At 44.9% G+C, this 21379-nt stretch overlaps 1 protein-coding gene across 1 annotated transcript in view; it reads right to left on the bottom strand.

Annotated features, from left to right (window-relative positions):
* Positions 1-248: 248 nt before the first annotated feature.
* The window catches only part of GPR107 (G protein-coupled receptor 107), a 115472-nt gene continuing 94341 nt past the window's right edge, over positions 249-21379 (bottom strand). The window contains exons 15-18 of the mRNA XM_049896996.1: positions 15135-15184; positions 13693-13776; positions 12809-12930; positions 249-5663 (exon numbers count right to left, since the gene is read on the bottom strand). Of these exons, the coding sequence (XP_049752953.1) occupies positions 5567-5663; positions 12809-12930; positions 13693-13776; positions 15135-15184 (353 nt within the window). The 3' untranslated portion in view covers positions 249-5566. The remainder of the gene's footprint in view (positions 5664-12808; positions 12931-13692; positions 13777-15134; positions 15185-21379) is intronic.

The raw sequence follows: 21379 nt of genomic DNA, 5'->3' as shown, positions 1-21379 counted from the left end.
CTACAATTTATTTTTAGTTTGTTCCCAAGTGTAGCCTCTCGAGTTGAGGTCAAGTCTAACTTTCAACAGCGGCTGCCAAAGACCTGCTAAGATACCTGGAACTTCTCTAATAAGTGTCGTTATTGCCAAGGGGAGCAGGTGGGAGGCAGTTAACTAATTTAATGAACAAAAATCACAAAGAAAAAATTATGAGGGGGGTAGAGGAGCGAGAGTACCAAGCAGTCAGGGAGTCCCTAGGATTACAAACATACATTCAGTCACAGAATCTTTATTTTACACATTTGCACCACAGCAGGAGAAGCCATCCCACATACCATCCTGATCTGAACCCTGACCCGATAGGTTTATATAAATACTCTTCAATGACAATTAGTGCTAAAAAAAATACTGAAAACTCCTTCTGCATCCCAATCTAACCTAGAAAGCAAAATGATATTTACATACTTGCAAGCCCTCCCCCAAATGAAACTTATTTCTGGATTAAGTATGTCTGCCTTCTTTTGAGGTTACATGACCAGGCAAATCCACTTTACAACCTGCAAAAGCTGCTTAGGGAGTCAGTAAACTCCCGTGGGTGGACAAATTTTTGGATCCTTCTATTAATACTTGGAAGCCCTGGTGGTGTAGTGGTTAAGTGCTACAGCTGCTAACCAAAAGGTCAGCAGTTCAAATCCGCCGGGCGCTCCTTGGAAACTCTATGGGGCAGTTCTACTCTGTCCTTTAGGGTCGCTATGAGTCGGAATCGACTTGATGACACTGGGTTTGTTTGTATTAATATTACCTTAGATGAATTAAATGCTAAGAAGGTTGACCCCACTATCTACCACCCACCCCCATCTGATTTGGCTGCCCATTATAAAACCTCAACCTTGCATGAAAATAAACTGTCCTGGGAGTGTAAGTTTTTCTGTTGCCCTTTGACCTTTACTGATTTCACCCAGAAATCTTCCTTCCCAAATGGCCTGTCTGCAGACTTCTCACCATCAGAATTCCAACAGGTCCCCAGTTCAACACAAACAAATCCTTGTTCCCCGCCTCCCTGCCCCCTTCTCTAAGTGTGCTTTCTTTTGCCTCTCAAGAGACATGCAGGTTCTATGCCCTAGCAGGGAGCCACCCAAAAACACTGTTTTTCAAGCATAAACCACGCACAGAGGGCACACGTGCATTGCTGGGATACAAAAGAAGCCCCTGGGGAATCTGGAGACTGTTCAGCTTGCTGATCAGTAACTACCTTCCAGGTGGTGACAAATATTAGCATCAACTCAGGTGGATGTCTTTTAAAGGCTCCCTGCCAGAAACAGCCCAGGGAAAATTGGAGTAAAGAGCAGATCTTTTAGAGCATTTGGTATGTCCCAGATGAATAACTTTTTGATATACCAAGGGGTACTGAGTAAAACTTCTTTAGTGGGGAAGCCATTAACTTACTGAGTCCTCAAGTGGGGTAGGGGGAAGCAGCATCCTGGACTTAGTGCATTCTGACTCTTCACTAAAAGGCCAGGTGTAGGGCAGAGAAAAGCAAAGGGGTGAGTCATGGAGTGTGGAAAAAGGGATGGAGGAGTGGATAGGATCTGTTTCCTTTGAAATACAACAGCCTGGCAGTGTGAGGCACAAAAGGTTCTGCCAATCTACTGGGTGTATGGAGCAGGGCCAACAATCTCATCAGACTGTCTAATGTTCTAAGAGCCTTCCTTGAAGAAAATCCTTTAGGATGGGGGAGATGGCCAGAACACCACTCACAATTAAAACAGGCATCTTTTATGCTCTTCCTTGGTCTGTAAGGTCTGGTTCCTTGTAATAGACACTTTTAAGTACAGAACAAGACATACATTTTAGTGTTGGGGAAGAACATCATACAGAGTCCAAAGTAATAACATACGGCATCAGTACGTACTCACTCTCAACAAAATTTTCCTTAGCTTAGAAAACACATCCTCCACATAGCTGCTGGGAGAAAACGCTGCAATGCACCAAAGCCTTTAGCCCGTATTCCCAGACCCAGCCTATGTGGAGCTCTCAATCAATACACATGGGCAGAGGGTGAGGAGGCATGGAGGGCAATGTACAAGGAGTGGGAGGAAGGAGAGAGGGCAGGCTGTGGAATGATAGGGAGCTGAGATCCTGATGAGATCATAACATGGAAGTGGAGATCTGGCCCTAACAGTCACATGAAGTGGCCTATGATTAGGCTGTGTGCTGCCTTGGCAGGTTGGACACATCCAGGGGGGAAAAACCTACAAGTTTTACTCTAAAGTGGTTTTCTGAAAGAAAACTGAACTGACTCAGGCCATGGTCTGAGAAACCACCTTTTTACACTTGTGCAAGCTTCTCCTTACAGGAAACTGCCGACTCACCAGACTCATATTTAGAAGTATAAAATGCATTGTTAACTAAAATTTTAAAGCATTGAAGGACCAAAAACAAGGCTGACTGAGTCCTTGGCCACTGTTAAGAGCCAGGATTAAGAGATCATTTATTGTCCTTGTAGTCAAGAAATAATTTCCTAGTGAAATACACACACTTTATTAAAGGAAAACAAGACCCTTCATCAAATTTCAGAGCCGGCAGCACTTCCTGGCCACGACAGATTTCTCAAAGGAAACATGGGAATTTTGTGTAGGCAGAAACAGGGAGGAGGAGTACAAAGCAGAGCTAGCTATAAATACCACCAATCTCTCTCAGCATTGTGCACCCCTGAAGTACTGAAGGGCTTAACCATTCACACACTGTATTACAACAAATCCAAGTGGACTGCTAGAATCCGGCTACAGGAGGGGGCTGGTTAGCTGGTAAAACTACTTGGCTTCGGGCCCCAATCAGTCTTTACTCAAGAACAGAGCTGAGTGGTGGGTCACAGGTATTAAGTGATAGGGAAAGAAAAGAACAATTTACTAAGCAGAATGGAGAGCTTAAATAATTTTTAAAAAACTTGACCCACCACCTGTTTTGCCAATCTTGGACTGGGTTTTGAAATTTTTATTTCTTAATCATTGGACTAACGTCAAACCTCCTGCCAGTCACAGTACAGGACATGGACAAACAGCCTCTTGTTAGGAAGACTGTGGTCAGCCTTTATTTCTAAACGCTACCATATCTCAATGTATATTCCTGCTCCAGAAGCGACAAGGCTATAAAAATGCAGCAACTCAGCAATTCGGTGAATAAGCCTAGAGGTATACATGGGTTTAAAGAATGCCCTGTCCCACAGAGATGCCCAATACTACAGGCCAGTAAGACCTCTGAGGCTTGTACCTGACAGTGAGGGAGGCAGGTGCAGGGACAGAAGCAGCAGCAGCCAGGCTCCTAGGATCTGTTCTGGAAGCTGTCCAGTTAGAAAAACGGTGCTTGTCCTTATACACATTCACATTCTTCCTCTCTCATTCCCTCACTAGCTTCTTTCCTTTAAAAATCAAGTATGTGAAATGAGGACAGCTCTGTGGAGACCCCTTCTAATAGGGAGGTTTCATCACACCTTTTGTTCTTGCCAGTAAGTCTACTGCTTAGTCAATAGTATCTGCTTGCAGGAGAAACAGCACATGAGTCCCTCTGAGGGAAGTAGCTAAGAGGATTTTGATGGCTATGGCATGAGACACATTTCTGAAGTGACATAGGTCTCCAAGTTAATTTAAAAGAAAAAAAGAGAAGAAAGATCCTTTAAATTAATACTTGGGGTAAATTACCACTTACCCTTCTCCTGAAGATGAAAAGACACATGAACCCTTTTCTAAAACACCTGTGGAGAGGAGACCAACGTGGCCTTGGAAGGTGCTTGCTCTTACCTGCGCTTAGTCAAACAGAGACTGAAGGTTGGGCTGGACAGAGCACAGATGGCTAATAAAAGTGCATAAAGAGAACACGCGCTTCCTCATTGGTCACTTAGGAAGTGAAAATGGCACAGGAGGAGCAAAACACCTGTTTTCTGAGCAAAGCCTTTTCAGGTTCCCAAACCTAGGAGAGTGATCGCCACCCCCAAACCCTACTGTTTCTGGCTGACCCTTCTAACCTGGAGGTAAGAAAACAAGTCCCAGAGGCTGTCACTGTCCACTCCCCAGGAAGTCCCTGTCTCCTACAGGTGTGGCTCACTGACAAGCCCATGCAAGGGTGGGTTCTAGCTTCTGACACACCGGGACACTCAAAGCAACCCCATTGAGCTGTAACTCACGCATTATCGATCCTGACGGGGCCACGTTTTCGTCTCCTATCTCAGGCTTGGGCTACCAAAACATAATTATCACCAAGCACTGGTAAACCCTCAGTCTCAACAGGCCTTCTGAGCTTGCCCCATTATTCAAGTGACTATCGAGGGATTGTAATACTGCTCACTTTAGACAACTATCCATGTTCATCCCCACGCTCTCAAAGTTCGGACAGGACCTCAGTGAGTTTCTGTGAAAGATTTTACCACCTAAAAATCCCCGAGAGTAAATCTCTGTTTAATCTCACTCATTGTCTTCATATACATAATTTTGTAACACAGAAACCATGTCTGTTTAATTCCTCTATTTAGAAATGCCGTGTAGCTTATAGGAAAAGCTTTTTAATGATGACTTGCTTGCATTTTTGGATTTGCTCAAACACCTTTTCTACTCCCAGCTGCTCCTTAGACAGGCAAAATTCTTTCCTATTTTTTTCCATACTCTGATCACACAAGACACATAAGCCCCAAGAGCAGAGGGAAACGAGACAGTGCTGCCCTGTACAGTCAGGAAAGCCAGGTTGTTTGAAGAAATCTTACAGGAGAGCACTTTCTGAGCTTAAAGGCACACTTCTTCCCACCTGCCAGGCAACACAGAATATGTCTCATCAAGAAAACTAATTCCCACCAGCCTAAACCTGAAGCCCTGACAGTGACATTACAGCCCGAAGATGACACAGCACTTCCTGGAAAGACGACCACTGGGTCTCTAAAGCTGTTGGTTCCTGATCACTTTTGGAATCTGCAATAAAGGTCTGGGGTAACAACCAGGGCCAGGAATCCTGGGGACAAGTTCTATGTACTAAATTGGGTTTTGACCAAGGTAATTCCTACTCTGCTATCTAAAACAATCTAATTTCGTTTGTTTTTATCCCCTAAAGATACCATGAATTCCCCTGCTCCCCTCTTTATAAGTCCCTGTATTCTTGGCTTGACATCTGCTCACTTCCTAAAGCCCTGCGCTGTACAATGACTGGCATCATACACCTCTCCTGCCCTCCTTCCCTCATTCCCCGTGATCACCAACATTCCTGCAACACACTTGGGGTCACAACTGCATATACTTTAAGACCTCCCAATTAAAAAAAAAAAAAAAACAGATAAAAATTAAAAACAAGTTCTTCCTTTTATCCTCCTCCTCTCTACATTCCCTTCACCACCATGCCCATCTGAAGGAGAATTCTAGCTGCCTATAACCAGCCACAGATCCAGTTTTCATAAAAGAGAGGAAAAAATTAAGTTTCCGTGGCACTTTGCTCCCGGTCACGCGCTCTGGGGTGTCACCGTCGGGAGGTGCCAACTGCTCTTGCTTACCAATGGGACTATTAATAAATTAAGTTTTCTTTGACAGTGCCATTTTCAAAGTTGGCTCCATCACGCGGTGCCTTCCCAGTCACCCTGGGGCTCTACGGAGCCATTGGTCACCTTCTTGACTTTCTTCATGTTCTCCATCACCCCTGATGTCGTCACTCTAAATAAGGGGGGGAAAAAATTGGAAAATCTCACCATCTTATAGTAAAAGGCCATCTTTGACACAGCACAGTGATCAGAAGTAGAGTGGGTGTTATGGACTGAACTGTGTCCCCGCAAAACGTTTGTCAACTTGGCTAGGCCATGGTTCCTAGTATTGTGTGATTGTCCACCATTTTGTGGTCTGATGTGATTTTCCTATGTGTTGTAAATCCTACCTCTATGATGTTAATGGAGCCCTGGGTTAGAGGCAGTTATGTTAATGAGGCAGGATTCAACCTGTAAGATCAGGCTGTGTCTCAAGTCAATCTCTTTTGAGATATAAAAGAGAGAAGGGAGCAGAGAGACGGGACCTCATACCACCAAGAAACAAGAGTCAGGAGAATAGCGTGTCCTTTGGACCTGGGGTCCTTGCAATGAGAAGCTCCTAGACTGGGGAAGACTGATGAAAAGGACCTTCCCCCAGGGCTGACAGATAGAGAAAGCCTTCTCCTGGAGCTGGCACCCTAAATTCAAGCTTCTAGCCTCCTAGACTGTGAAAGACCAAATTTCTCTTTGTTAAAGCCATTTACTTGTGGTATTTCTGTTGTAACAGCGCTAGATAACTAAGACAGCAGGTAAGGGTGGTAGCTCTGGAATCAGACAGACATGGGTTCAAGTCATGACCTGCTTCTTGCTAGCTGTGTGTTGTTGTTGTTGTTGTTAGTTGCCGTTGAGACAATGTCAAGTCAATTCCAACTCATGGCAACGCCATATGTACAGAGTAGAACTGCTCCATAGGGTTTCAGAGGCTGTGGTCTTTCAGAAGCATATCCCTGGGCCTGTCTTCTAAAGTGCCTCTTGGTGGGTTCAAACTGTCAACCTTTTGGCTAGTAGTCTAGGACTTAACCATTTATGCCACCGAGGAACCTTTGCCAGCTATGCCACCTTGCCAAATCACTTGACCTCTCTGTGCCTCAGCATGATAAATAATGTTTCCCGAGAACTGTCATTAAGGTGAAAATGAGTTTCTCCAATGTACCCAAATCAATCAGTATCGGCTATGACTGTTACAATCATCATTAATCTTTCTGTCATGGCCTCCAGAAGTTTTATGATGCACATATATATAATAGTTATAATTTTGAGATCAAGATCTGCACCACAGCTAGCATTCAGAAAAGAAAGTCAGTCAGCTGTTCAGACACTGATGATAACCAGCCACCGTGGATCATTTTGGAGTCACGGGACAGAATGACATGCTTTAGAGGAAGCTTCTGGGTCAAAGACACTTTGACCATTACAGACGAAGAACTGGCTGCTTTCTGCAAATCTAGACCCTGGTTTCTGGAGGCTCTGGGTAGGCCAAGCACCTGTCAGTCTGTGTGTGAGCTCCCCCTCCACTCTGTGTGCTCCTCCCTGCAGGGGCCTTACTGTCTCCTGGTGCCTGGCACTGCACTGAGCAGATGTCACAGAGATGTCCACCAGACTTGCAAATTACAAATGAGAGAACCCTGGCCTTAGACAGCATGAGGAGCTAAGCAAGGCAGCCTTCTCCTTAAGAGGGAATCGCAGCATCCTCTGAGAAGGAAGGGCTCTGTGAGGAGATAACTTCTTGACTAACAAATGTGAGCTGGACAGACCGTACGGGTCAACGAATCTATGAAGGAACTGGGCGACTCTGTAGCAGGAGAAACCAAGAAAGAAATATTAACTAGTGTCAAAAACTAGCAGGACAAGCACCTCCCTTATGTACAGGGGGAAATAATGAGGCAATAATGTCCCCCCATCATGGACCACTGGGTTTTTTTTGTTATCATGGACCAAGAGGAATTTCCTAGTCCATATAATAAACTCAATCAATTCAATACATTCTCTTCAAGGACCCTACCTATCCTTCTGCCAACTACAAAATTCTTTCACCTAAAAATGGTAATGTACTGCCCCTATATGTGACACATTCAGAGTCTGTCCATCTGGGCTTAATGGTAAATAAATGTTTTCATAGGGTAGGGGAAGAAAACTCCCTCCTCCTTTTTTTCTCCCACCATACCGCTGCTATATTCAACCCTCAAAGCCATCCAGTCTTCCCCCGAGTCTGGACTTGTCTCAAATAAGAGCCCTTCAGATTCATAGGTTATTTGTACTTCTGACAAAATTAGGACAAGGTTTTCCTTGCCAGAAAGTGGTTCTTATGTGAATCGAGGGATTTCTGCAGATGCTGTTACAGGGGCTGTAAAAGCATTCCCAAAACAAAGGAAAATGCCTCAACAGACATAACACAGTATCATTTCCTGCCAGCTGGTTCACATCTCAGGCCTGACCTTACTAAGAAAAGATCGCACTTTTTCCCAGGAGGAATGGGATACACAAAGCTGCTTCTAAAGTGACCTTCTCCAGACTGGGACAGAGGGAGGTGGTGCGCATCTATATGCCCAAGAGAACCACCATCTTTCCAACCCCAGCACAGGCAACCCCTATACTTCTCCGTATCTGCTTAGACAGAAGAGAGGCAACCTGAAGTATTCCAGAACCACTCCCTGTAATAATCCAACAGTTCTGTGATTCTAGCACCTTGTTAAAAAAGTGGAAGACTAGTTAAGGACAAGGAGCTCAACATGTGTTGATGCTGAGAGGCAAAGCACACTCACGGTGACACAGACATGGTTTTGAAGGTAGGTCTGGGAAAACATTTTCTACCTTTCTCCCTAAAAAAACATTCCCTTCCAAATGGTGAATCAATTGAGAAACAACTTGACTCCTTCATGACAGCCTCTGTGCTACAGCCAGAGGGGAGAAGAAGAACTGCTGCTCATGGAGCCTCCAGCCTGGCAGAGAGGCGGTCCCACACACCAACAATGCAAAGCCACTTAAAACACAGACTGTGGCAGAAGGAACCAGGTTCGACAGTGGTGTGGGTGAGAAAAACCACCTCCTCTGCTTGAGATACTGGGGGAAGCTTTGAGGCATGTAATGAATGATGTGGAGGGGCTGGTGAGCAAGATGGAGGGGTGGGACGAGCACAGGGGAATTTTTGAAAAGAAAGAAAACATGCAAAAGCATGGAGGAAACAAAAAGAAAGTTCCGTGGTGCAGTTGGGAATGCTAAGTGGTTCAGTATGGCCAGGCCATGAGGGAATGTGGCAGGAACAGAGTCCAAGGTGGGCACAGGCAGGGTGTGGAAGGCCCTGGGCTAGAGTGCCACAGGTAAGCCTGCTAGACCCCTGCAGTCCTGCGCTGGTGAGTCTCCTTGCGGCTAAAGTTTCAGACAATGTAGCAGTGAGAAAGAATAAGACCTAGGTTAGATTAACACCCTGGAGCCTCCCCAGCAGGGACACAAGGAGGTGGTGCTTCAGCAACTTCACAGCTTCCCAGTCACCTCCCTGGGTGTCCTAGTTTTGGTGCAAACACTGAAGGGGGCCAAACAGCTGAAGAGCCAATATCAGAACAGCAGTCTATATCACAGAAAGCCATCCTCCAATGCCCCAGACACAGTATGGAAAGGTACTCTACAAAGCTTAAGTTAAGCCATGAGCAGTAGTGATTTTCAGCCTGAACTGTAACTCTGTGGGTCCAGTCAGAGCCTCCTGGAGCTGCACAGATCGTAACCACCATCACTCACTTCACAGATGGGGAGAGTGAGGTCTGGATGGGGGCGAGGCCTACCCTTCTTGCCTCTGCTCATTCCTTCTTTGCCTGACTGGTTCCTTCTCACCTTTCAGGAAGCCTGCCCGGACCGCCCCAAGCTGGTGAGATATCCATCCTCTGGGCTCCAGGTGCACGCCTCTACCATAGCCCCGTCTATGCTCTTATACCTGTCAGACTGTGAGCTCCCTAAGGGCAGGACTTCTGCGCAACTGGTGCTCCACAACTGCCTGTAGGGATGAGGAAGCCACTGACAGAGAGGCACAAGCAGACACTGCCTGCCAAGCCCGACACCCATTCCTCTCTGCCTCCAGTGCCTGCTTGGGGAAGCAGTTCTTTGAACTGGAGTGACACTCCAGGCTTCATTTGCAGGCTGGCTAGCAGAGTTCCTGCGCTGATGTGAGGCAAGAAAGCAACATGCTAAGCCAAGCAGAGGTGCTGCCTGTGTGATCTGTATAGGATAGTCTGCGGAGGGCAGAGAGGAGAAAGGAGCAGTGGGATACCCGAGAGAAGTAGAGGTGCCCTGGAGAAGGATCAGGGGCTCGAACAGAGATGAATGAGTACCTGGCCCCAGGGCCAACTCCTGCTTTCCTTCTAAATCCAAATGGCGAACTCTCTTTCCCTTGCGGAGGCCTGAGTGTCTGTAACTGCAACCAAAAGGGCCTAATAAACGCAGGCAAGACGAGAAAGGGGCCTCAGGCACGCACTGTTCCTCCTGCCACACCAGTCAATTGGGGCTTGGGCCTAAGTGGTCCACACCTCTTTGAGTTTGTGTAAACCTCTTTGAGTTTGAGTCCAATAAAGAGAGATGTTGAAAGAAACAGAAGAGGGAAAAAAAGACAGAAAATCGCCATTACTTCTAATTGCTTCCTCATTCCACAGGCTCAGAGGGAGAAGCTGCGTTAGGCCTGCTGGGGACGGCGTGGAGGCCTAGGCCAGATGAAGGGCAGAAGCAGTGCTCTTGGAAGGCACTCTATCCACAAAAAGAGCACAGCTTGCACCTGCAATCAACTGGCAAGACTCACCCTCCCAAATGTACTGTACTCCCAAAACTTCAGCTTCAGATAAAGGTGGTGAGAACAGGTAAAAAATAAACTATCCAGCATCTCAGTCTATAAAGTCAGTGAGTAGCCCTGATCGGAGTTCACATGCCCCTAGTGCTGGGCTCCAGTGTAAGACTTATTAGCAAGAAACCAGTGTAGATTTGTTTTGGGGTGTGTATGTGCACGTGTAGGGGGTGTTAGAAGGCATAAAGAATACTACTTCCCATAAAGGGTTGCTGTTGTCTGTGACAGGGGTCAGACCTAGCTTCCTTCTTCAGGAAACACCTAGCAATGTGCGTGACACTTTACGTAGAGCTAATGACCTTCCAGGAAACAGGTGAGGACTCTGCTTGCCTCTGGCTTGAGTTATTTCTGGAGGATTTAAGAGATGCCATGCAGGAACAGCACTTCTCCAATTAGAAGAGGGAGGTGACGGCCCTGGGTGACTGTGCTGTCACTGAGAAGCTGCAATTAGCCCTTCCACTTACCTGCAGATGAGCATGGATGGCAGGCTGACTGCCAGAGCCTCTATCGCAGACCTGTTTTGCTAGGTCACATCTTATAAATTCACAGAACTCTCAACAGTAGAGTTCTTAGCCAAAGAGAAACCCCAAAATAATTTCCTTGCCAATTTAAAGGCACTTTACCTCAGTAGGCTCCTAAACTTCATTTGCTCCTCTGTGCAACTAGCCCACTTCACAAAGTTATTTTTCACAGGTTAAAACTAGGCTACTGCTCATAGAAACACCACCCTATAAGCAGAACTCTCATTTGGTTGAGAGCTAAAATATTAGACCCTCTCTCTATAGCTGTCGCCCATGCAGCCTTTCTGCCACTGAAGAGAAAGCAGCTCATTTCACTAAGCTACAAATATTCAGCATAAGCAGAGTACTCTACCCTTGTAATAGGCGCGTAAAATGAGGCAACCAGAGCATCATCCTTGATCCAACATTCCAAAATTCCTCACCAACCTTTCCCAAATCTTACCAGAATAAAGAACACACTCCCTCCGGGCCCTACTAGTCTAGTGGTCTGTTTGTCTACTCCTTCCCTCCTTCATTCCCTGATTTTAACAAAGAACCTCTTGCTAAAATGGTTACCGCCACCATCAAACACTGTCAGAGCAAAACAACAACAAAACAAACAGAGAAAACAAAACACGACACAAAAATATCTTCACTATGTATCCATGTTTCAAGATGTAATAGCAGATGGAAAGGATGTGGTGAACAGGAACTCCTACACTGCTGGCAGGAATGTCAACGGAGCCAGCAGTTCGGATGGAGCACAATTCAGGAAAGTGGAAGATGCTCCCAAACCATGATCCAGCCATTCTGTGCCTAGCTGCCAAGCCCAGAGACATTCTGCAGTAAACATTTACGGAACAAGCTAAAGGTCCCTCAGTAGGGGATGGATAAATAACGTTTTAGTGTATTCTATTAGTTTCCAATTACTCCATTTGGAGATGCTGCTGCTTATTAGACTGACTCTCACTTGTGCCTCTTTATCCAATAGTCACTTGCTCAGGTTCTGCTAATTCTAGCTAAGGCACATTTGAGGGTTCTCCTGCCTTCATCTCCACTATCTAAAAAAAGATATTTCCTCCTTTGCACAGGAGTTGCTGTTCTGGGCCCGTCAGTGGGACCTGCCTTCCATTTATTGTCCCACTGGTGGAGCTGAGGATAAAGAGCTGTCCCATGCCACCTGACCTAACAGCCAAGCGGAGCCCAGCATGGGCTGAGTCAGCCTCCGCATCGCAAGAAGTCAAAAGGGTGCCTGTGCTGAAGGCAGCACATTTGATACCAAGTGAAACAAGAAAGGAAAAGCTCAGTCTTAGGCTAATCATCAAACCCAACAATTAACCTTGCTGATCATATTTCATGAGTTAACAAGCAAATGTGCTTGTTCACTATTCACTTTCATAGAAAATGACCGCCCTCTCCCAGAAAATAGGACTCTAGAGTCACTTACCTTGTGAATCAGAAAAGCCCATGTTAATGTTCAGATATAGGTCAAAGTCTATGTGCTAGCTATGAAGATCTACTTTGTTACCCTATGATAATGATGTCTCAGGATAATTAGCACTTACAGATGACTGAGATGATTACATTTTCAGACATAAGCTCCTAATGGCAGGGGCCCAACAGGTAGTTGGGTTGCCTATTCTCAGTAGTTTTGAACAGGTCAAGTGTATGCCCAAGTTCTTGCGTTGTTGGAAGCAGGCTCCAACAATGCTTAATAGGATGGCAAATTCTATTTTCCTTGAAAAGACTGAACAATGCTTGGCAGATGCTATACTTCAAACTATATAAGAGAGCCTGGGGCTTGAGTGTCCATTTCCTTCTGCTAAAAATAGAGGAGGCACCCTCTGGAGCAACAAAATGCTGAGAGCAGCTGGTCCAGTTCACACTGTGCTGCTGTTAGTTAGGTAAAGGGGTCGGGGTAAAGCAAGAGGGGAGAAGAGATGGGAGACTTCTTACACAGATTCCACTTCCAAATCGTCTTCTTCCTGAGGAAGTTGTAGGTAGGGATTATCTGAAGCTGGACGGAATTTATACCCAGTTAAAACAAAGAATACCAGCGTGGCCATTTCATCCAGGAGCTGCAAATGTAAAAACCACCCCAAAATAAAGAGATTAGTAACACCGTTCTTCAGATAGCAGTGGAACTAAACAACCTGGCACACCCTCTCTCCAATCCATTGCTCACTCATGGCCCAAATGCCAGAGTTTACCGACAGAGAGCATTTTCCTTAGAAGATTTTCTGAAGCCTCAGCTAGGAGCATTTTGCCCAAAGATATTATTTAAGAGGCCTTGCTCTAATAAATCTTCATTGGTATTTTTTAAGAGCTCTTTATATCTCACACATTCCTACAGAGCCTAAAGAACAAAGTGAGTTCTCCAAGAAAAAATAAGTCTCTTTGTCATTTGGAGGCCTACTCTAGTAGTTAAACTAGTTCTAGTATATTACAAAGGTACTTTATTATTGAAACAACAATAATAAGCGAAGACAGGAGGTCTGGATTCTAAGCCCCATAGCTGAAGGAAAAGACCACATCTCATCTAGGTTTTAACTGTACAGGGCAAATCTTACTCTCTCTGCCTGAGGTTTTTCTCTTCAAAGACTTAAAATTGGAAACTAAAATCAATAATGCAATTACTTCCAGATTTCTCATGTACTCCAGCAGCTTTCCTGGACAAAGAGATTATCTTAATTGTAGACCGGATGAGACTGAAGGAAGGTCTTAGTGGTCATTGCCAGATAAATTAATAACAACCTTGGTTATGCCTGCAACTATTCCTCCATTCCAAGACTTTACCTTCAGACTAAATTCTCTGCCGCTATCCCCCGCAAGCAGCATACCTGGTAGAGCCACTTCCACTGGAATGGAACAGCAAGTTTGAGGAGAAACGCAATGATCCTCGTGAAGTATATGTAACATACAATCTATATGAAGAGGAAAGAAACGAGAAATAAAACCAACATAGAAATTACGGCACCACTTTCTTCCAACAATTTGCTTTCACAAATTAACTACAAAAGAGAAAACAGAATCACCTGAAGGAAATTATTTGACACTGGTAGTGCTAATTAATAAATGTGGCAGAGAGAGATGGCTACTGTACTAGTTATACTTTAAAGGATACACTATCTCTAGGTGACCAGGATGTTGATGATAGCAATACTCATGGAGAGGGCAAAACACCATGAAATGATTGTTTTTCACCCTGTCCACATATATAACCCATTAATTTCAATCCCCAAAGGGTAATATTTTTTATTCCCAGGCTTTGAGGAATATTTTCCAATAATAATAGCAAAATAGAACTACTCAGGGAAAATACTATCTTTTAAGTCACTTCACCAGCAGATGCTGTGTATGTTTGAGATACACACTCAGAGGAAACAGAAATAATACTAAGTAGTCTAACAAGGGAGGATGCCTTCATTTCCCCTCATGTGACAAGAATTCAACATGACAGCCACACAAGTATGGTCTGGTCACTGGGACCAAGCCTAGGATGTCCAGGGTTATAGGCCAGGCCAGATAGTCTGGAGTTTCAGTGTCCTGGCTTGGCTACAGAGGACCACTTGTCACAGACACTACACATGTCAAGGGAGGAGGCTCTGTGGTGATCCCTGTACCTGTTCCAGCAGATAACACAAACCCACAGCAAAAGATTAAACTGAAGTGGATCATGTACAAGACTCCTACTTTATATATTCCAAGAAATTATGATCCTAATAAATTATAGGAAGTCCTGCCTTTTGTGCTGTTCTTACAGGACTTTTTGTGCCCACCACAGTTTTTAGGTTTTACAAAAACTGCCATAATTTTTCTGTACTATACTCTAATAATTTTAAATAAAAAAAAAGTTTGCAGAGAGCATCATTATGGTGTGATCCTGTTTTTGGAAATGAATAAAAACAGCAAATGTTAGTATGGCATATGCCTAGGAAAAAAATTACAGGAATAACCACTAAACTGTTGACAGTAATTACCCTGGGAGAGGCTAAGAAGGGTAATAAAGGATAATAAAGGGCTTTTGCTGTGTTCCTAAAATCAGTGATTTTTCCTTTACATTAAACATGTATCATCTTTCTAAATATTTAAAACTAAATTTTAACAAGAAGTTATATTTATTTAATTTTCCATCTTAAAAGACACAATTAGGTTTTATAAAATTAAATCCCCACATCTCCAAGCTGCATTAACACCTTATATTTTTACTAATTCTTCAGAAGTTCTTTTGCTTCTAGTTCTTGAATTGATCTTATGTACACATTTAGGATTTCTTACTCACCAAGACGTAATAATGTCTGAAAAGTTTCAGCTTTGCTAAATTTATAGCAGCTAGGGAGAAGAAACAAAATGAAAGGCTCATTAGCTTCTTTTCTCATTTTTAAAAGCAAATCACATTCAGGTACCCTCCTGGTCAAGAGGCCAAGTCTAATGCAGATGAACACTGGCTACCGGCCAGGGGCATGTCTGTATTTCTGGAAATGCAATCATTTGGCAGGATCTCCCCCAATCACCAGGAAGTAACAGAGTTCTTGGAGCAGCAGGCTGAGGTTCCAGCTCCAATGATGTGCTGGAGCCAGCTTGCACTGGCAAACTGGCATATCTACCAACTTCGGTTCAGTAGCTTGAAATTGGCTATGTGGGGATGGCTTAGTCATCTTGTGCTGCTATAACAGAAATACCACAAGTGGATGGCTTTAACAAACAGAAAATATTCTCTCACAGTTTAGGAGAATGGAAGTCCAAATTCAGGGTGTCAGCTCCAGGGGAAGGCTTTCTCTCTCTGTCAGCTTTGGGGGAAGGTCCTTGTCATCAGTCTTCCCCAGTCTAGGAGACTCTCATTGTAGAGACCCCAGGTCCAAAGGATACGCTATTCTCCTGGCTCGTGTTTCGTGGTGGTATGAAGTGTCGTCCCCTCCTTCCCCCCCAACCCAGTCTCTCCGTTTGCTTCTCTCTTTTATATCTCAAAAGAGATTAGCTTAAGACAAAAACCTAATCTTGTAGATTGAGTCCTGCCTCATTAACATAACTGCCTCTAATTCCACCTCATCAACTTCACAGAGACAAGATTTACAACACATAGGAGAATCACAGTAATTCTCAAACATTATACGTCAGAACTTCCCCCCCCGCCCCACCCAGAGCGCCAGTGCCCCGAGACCTGACAGAGAGAGAGAGAAAGCCTTCCCCTAGAGCTGGCACCCTGAATTCGGACATTTAGCCTGAACTGTGAGAAAATAAATTTGTTTGTTAAAGCCACCCATTTGTGGTGTTCTGCTACAGTAGCACTAGGTAACTAAGACACAGATGCCATCGAGCTAAGATAAGGAATGCTGGATTAGGCTGGGCCCCACGGCCAGTGACTGGTGTCCTTATAAGGGGATTAAGATTTGGAGACGCACAGACACACACAGAAGAAAGATCGCCGAGTGAAGACGGAGGCAGGAATTGGAGTGATGCAGCTACAATACAAGGAATGTTCTGGACTGTGGGCAACCACTAGAGGCTGGAAGAAGCAAGGAAGGATTCTCCCTCAGGGCCTTCAGAGGGTGCACTGCTCTGCTGATTTCAGACTTCTAGCCACCAGAATTGTTATGGCAGCCCTAGGAAATGAACAGAGCCCCTCTAAAAGGTAGATTTTTCTTTATCAATGTAGAGCAATCAAAGGGTGGACGGGGGCGGCAGTGAACAACAGATCATTCCTGCCTTGGTGTTTTACTGGATGAGATGGAAAGACAAGGTAATGAAGTTGAGGAAAGCAAAAAGAATTCTTAAGGTGAAGTAAAATGGGAAGAGTTAACTTAGAGAAAGTAGAGGGTTAAGGCAACTCAGGTCGTAACGGGGTAACAGAACAAGTGCGAGGAGTGTGAGCAAAGGAGCAGGAGGAGCTATGTGTGGCATTACCCCAGTATCACACACCACCATGTCACAACCTCCCAGGCTGACTTCTAAGATATTCTCTGAAGTGAGGCCGGCTGTGAACTGCTCTATAAAAGCCTGTCCACTTCAATTCCAAGTATTAATAAACAAAGACCACCGCAAACACAGATATCAGGCCAGGGCATGTGTTATCACCTTGTGGACAAGCAGTTTTGCTGCTTGCTAAGAAATACAGCCACAATCAAGCAGAACTCAAGTTTTTTTTCCAAACCATACCAGTCATGACAGACATCATTTCTAGTCACATGTAAGTCATCTGTTTATGTGACTGATGCTTGCAGGGATCAGGCTCCAGAGATCCACACCGGTGTTCTAGGTACAGCTGAGGCAGTGAAGACAGGGAGCTGGTTTACTTATTGCAGTAAGAAAATGACGGCAGAATGGTTAAGAGTGCAGGCCCTGGACATGTGAACACCTCAGGTTCAAATTCCAACTCTGCTGCTTACCAGCTGTGTGACCTCAGATAAGTCACCTAACCTCTCTGAGCCTCAGTTGCCTCATCTGTAAGATACGAATAACAATACTTACCTTTAGGGTTATTGGGGGAATTAAGAGATAGTTTTTTTTTTTTATATGGGAAACCCACAGAAAGCATTCGATGAATGTTTGATGTTATAGCATTAGAAATGAATAAAGAGCCTAACACCAAATGTGGCATGTACCATGTCACCGTGGCTGCCATATCTGGCAGGAATCCAGACTCTATAGTAAGAAAAACCGGAACAAATGGTGGCCTGGGGACTGCCAGAGAGCCCTGGGCTCTCCTGGAAGCAGCACTGCCATATGCACACAGTGAGTCAGGATGCTGAGCAGGAGGTGAACCAGCTCTGGGGAGTGAGAAACTTCACCAGCATTATGCAGTGATCAGTGACGCAGCAGGTCGAAGCCTGGAATCCCAAGCCTCCCTTTGCTTTTCTTCCAAAAAAGATTTCCCTGGAGTTAAGAAAGCTGACAGCCTGCTGCTCACTGGACAAGGAGCTGGGCTCCCAGAGAAATGAAAGCTCACCAAGTCTGGGATGACTATTTTTTGACCCTGCCACGAGGAACAGCAAATATGGTAAAAGAATGAGCACGGTGAGAGGAAAAATGCACTGAACAGGAGCCAGGAGACCTGAATTCTGGTTCATGCACCATCATAACTCAGTGTGCCTGGCCCTGGCCTGCTACTTCCCTCTCCAGGCATCTGTCTCCTCATATGGAGAATAGCTGTGCGTGTGGGGGGGGGGGGTAGTGGGGGAGGGTTGTAGATTAGAACTTCTTTACAGCAATGGTTCTTAACCAGAGTGAGCACCACAATCACCCGGAGAGTTTTAAGTATAGATGTCTGAGCTGCCCCCTAGACTTATGGAATCAAGTCTGGGTATAAAGACTTGAAAAACCTTCCAGGGAGTTGGGAAGGTGAGACATGGGGGTGGGGCTTGTGAGGGATATCATGTACAGCTGTTTTAGGATCTCCTACAAGGCTGACCTCTTCTGTCCTGAGATTCCTCCTTCCTTCCACTCATTCTCAAGAAAACAACCATCTCCTGATTTTGGCAAGTACTTCTTACTGAAGAAAATGGAACAAGTGCGCACTGAGGCAAGAGTGCCACAGCCCTTTCAAATGTTTAAAAGCTTTTAAAGTCAATACTCTCTCTGAACCAATAGCAAAAAGCAAGCACATACCATCTAGATGAGGTGCTGTCCCCTCACTAGATTTTTTACCTTTGCTCTTCAAGTCAAAGGAATCACCAAGCAGGCTGACAAGAAGATAGACTGTCCCCTTCTTTCCCAGCTAATGTCCCTGAATGTTCTTGTAACCATGACAACAATACAACCAGTAGCACTGGTAGCTCCATTTGCTGAGCAATTACCATGTGCCAGGCACCAGGGCAGGCACCTCTTGTGCTTTATCTCGTGTAATCCTCACAATAACCTCTATGAGGAAAGATGTATTATTGCCATTGCCACACAGATGAACTAAGGTTTGGAGAAGTTTTTAAAAAAAAACAATGTCACATGGCTTGTAGATGGAGAAACCAATACTTGAACCCTGTAAGACTCCCTCCAAGGACCAAGCTCTTAAAGCCTACACTTCGCGGTAAGAGAAAGGCAATTCACAGCTTTGTAATCCACTGGCAGTTCAGGATGACGTGATCATGGTTCAAAACGCCAGGCCACGCCTAGGAGCTGCCAGCAATTCACTCTAAGGAGTTAATACTGTATGATTTATGTGACACACAGAAGCAAAGGCCCGCGACAACCACTTACAGGGTGAAAAATATCTAAAACACTCCTGCTCTGGGTGTAAAGACAGCCTTCAGCTTAAGAATACCTCCACCTACCCATCATGCTTTTCACTTGCTTCCTCCCTGCTGTGCTTCAGATGGAATTTTGAGTCAAACACAAAAATTAAAGAAGTAAGGATGATGACAAAGCCTGGTTGGCATTACAGTCACTCTGACTCACTCTGAATTTTAACATTTCCACAATCTGCTCAAGCTCACTCGGCATGGGGGAGGAGCAGAGGGAGAGCTTCCCTAATTCACGGTCAAGCACAAACCTGAAAGCCAGGCTGCACCACCTCTCTTAGTAACCAGAAAAGGTCGCCACAGGATGAAGACCACACAATGAACTGGAACCACACTGCCCTGAAAGCATCTACTCTGAGGAGGGTTAGCTCACGAGGCACCTTCTGGCCACCAACAGAGAAAATCCCACCAATCCGCCTCACAAAGACAGTATCAGATCACATATGGGGAAAGGCTATATAGAAAATGAAATTCTTCAATCCTCAACTGTTGAGGACCATGTGGAAACTGATCCAAAATACAATTTTCAATATACATCTGAGGTGCAACTGATTACTTTTGTGTAGTCTTTAAAGCCATGATCTTGTAACTCCCACCCAGGTGATTAGATGGGACTGTGTGATAGGGTAATTGTGGTTCACCAAGGGAACTGGTCAGTTTTGCCTTAAAATAGAGCAAATTCCAGAGCAGAGAGGAGGATCCTACCACCACCAAGAAAGAACAGCCAGGAGCTGGCATGTTCTCTGGACTCATGATCCCTGTGCTGAGAAGCTCCTGGAAGTAGGAGACCAAGAAAGAGAGCCAACTGTAACCCTGAAGATGATGAGAAGTGGTAGTGGGAGAGACCCAGGAGCAGGAGATGGCATAGTGGGCTTCCCAGCCCAAAGAGAGAGAAAGCTGAGTGCCTTAGGGCAGAGGCTGAGGGCCAGGGGGAGGTGTGTCTGAGAGTACAGCTGGGGAGAGGCTGTCCTATAGGAAGAACCGTATCCTGAGTGTTTCTGAGCCTGAATTGTAACTGTGACTTCCCTAATAAACCCCATAATCGTGTGGTCTGTGAGGTCTGTGTGGCTACTGCAATGAATTATTGAACCCAGCAGAGAGGTAATGGTTGGTGTCAGAATTAGTAGAGATGGCGGAGAGAGGAGGCATGTCTGACCTCTGCCTCATAGGAATCAGCCTTGGGCTGTTGATCTTGATTCTCCTTTCCCCAGTGAAGTTAGGAGGTCAGATACCAACCCCTTGCCATTTTCACATCTTTAAAAAAAATGATCCAATAATGGTCAAAAGTCATTGAACTGAACAGTTAAGGAGCTGTGCATCTTATTGTGAGCAAATTATATCTTCAATAATAAAAAGAAACAAACAAAAATGGCCCAAAAGAGTGGCTAGAGGACACACCAAACACCAATAAAATTTCCAATCAATTCTAGGAATTTTCTGCCTTTCATTTCCCTTCTACTCTAGAAACACGCCAAAGGCATCGGGTTGTCCTCAGTGTCCACGATGATCTCAGACTCTGCTCCTGTAGGTCCCTGTCTCTTTGTCAGATTGCACCATGTAGCCGCAATGCTGAGCTGCGTCAGTCAGACATCACATCTGAGGCTGCAGCTGAGCTGAGGTACACATTGCTCCCCCCGGCTGTCCACTGCACAGCTCTCAGTCAGCAACGAGCTAGATGAGGAAGGTCGGACTTCCCACTGCTTGATGACACAGGCTGGCCAATAGCAGATAAAACCTCCCTGAATACTGCTACAATCGAATGAGAAGAGTTGGTTTCAAAAGTGGCTGGAGACATAAGGGAATCAAATGTATACTAGCTCCATCAGGAAAGAGAACCAAGCTGAGGCAGGCTGGCGGGAGAGAGGCACGACACCAGGGATTGCTCACTAGGCCTGCTGGGTGGCTGTGCGCTCAAGGTAGTTAGGTTTCTTTCCAATATTTGAAAAGGCCTAATAAAAACTGGCCATGTGTCCATCACAAGGCTGCTTTTCAGGTTGGTGATATGCGAGGCCTCTTTTCTTTTGGCTGTAGATTATATTAACTCAGGGTAGTATCTCTGGTTAATCAGTTATTTCAAAATATCGATCAGAAGCTATGATTAGGTTGATAACATTACAGGAATTTTGGATGATCTGTTGAAGAAAAGGGATTTTTGGTGATTAAAATAAACTAAAAATCACTGTATTTAAGCCAGCCTAATAAAACATACTCGTTTCTTTCTCTCTCTTCAAGAATCCCTGTAGCAGTGGTTTTTAACCTTTCTAGGATCACAGACCCCTTTGAGAATTTGCTGGAA

The sequence above is a fragment of the Elephas maximus genome, chromosome 9 (assembly GCF_024166365.1).
Source record: "Elephas maximus indicus isolate mEleMax1 chromosome 9, mEleMax1 primary haplotype, whole genome shotgun sequence".
Lineage (NCBI taxonomy): Eukaryota > Metazoa > Chordata > Mammalia > Proboscidea > Elephantidae > Elephas > Elephas maximus.
This window is presented reverse-complemented; position numbering and strand designations above follow the sequence as displayed.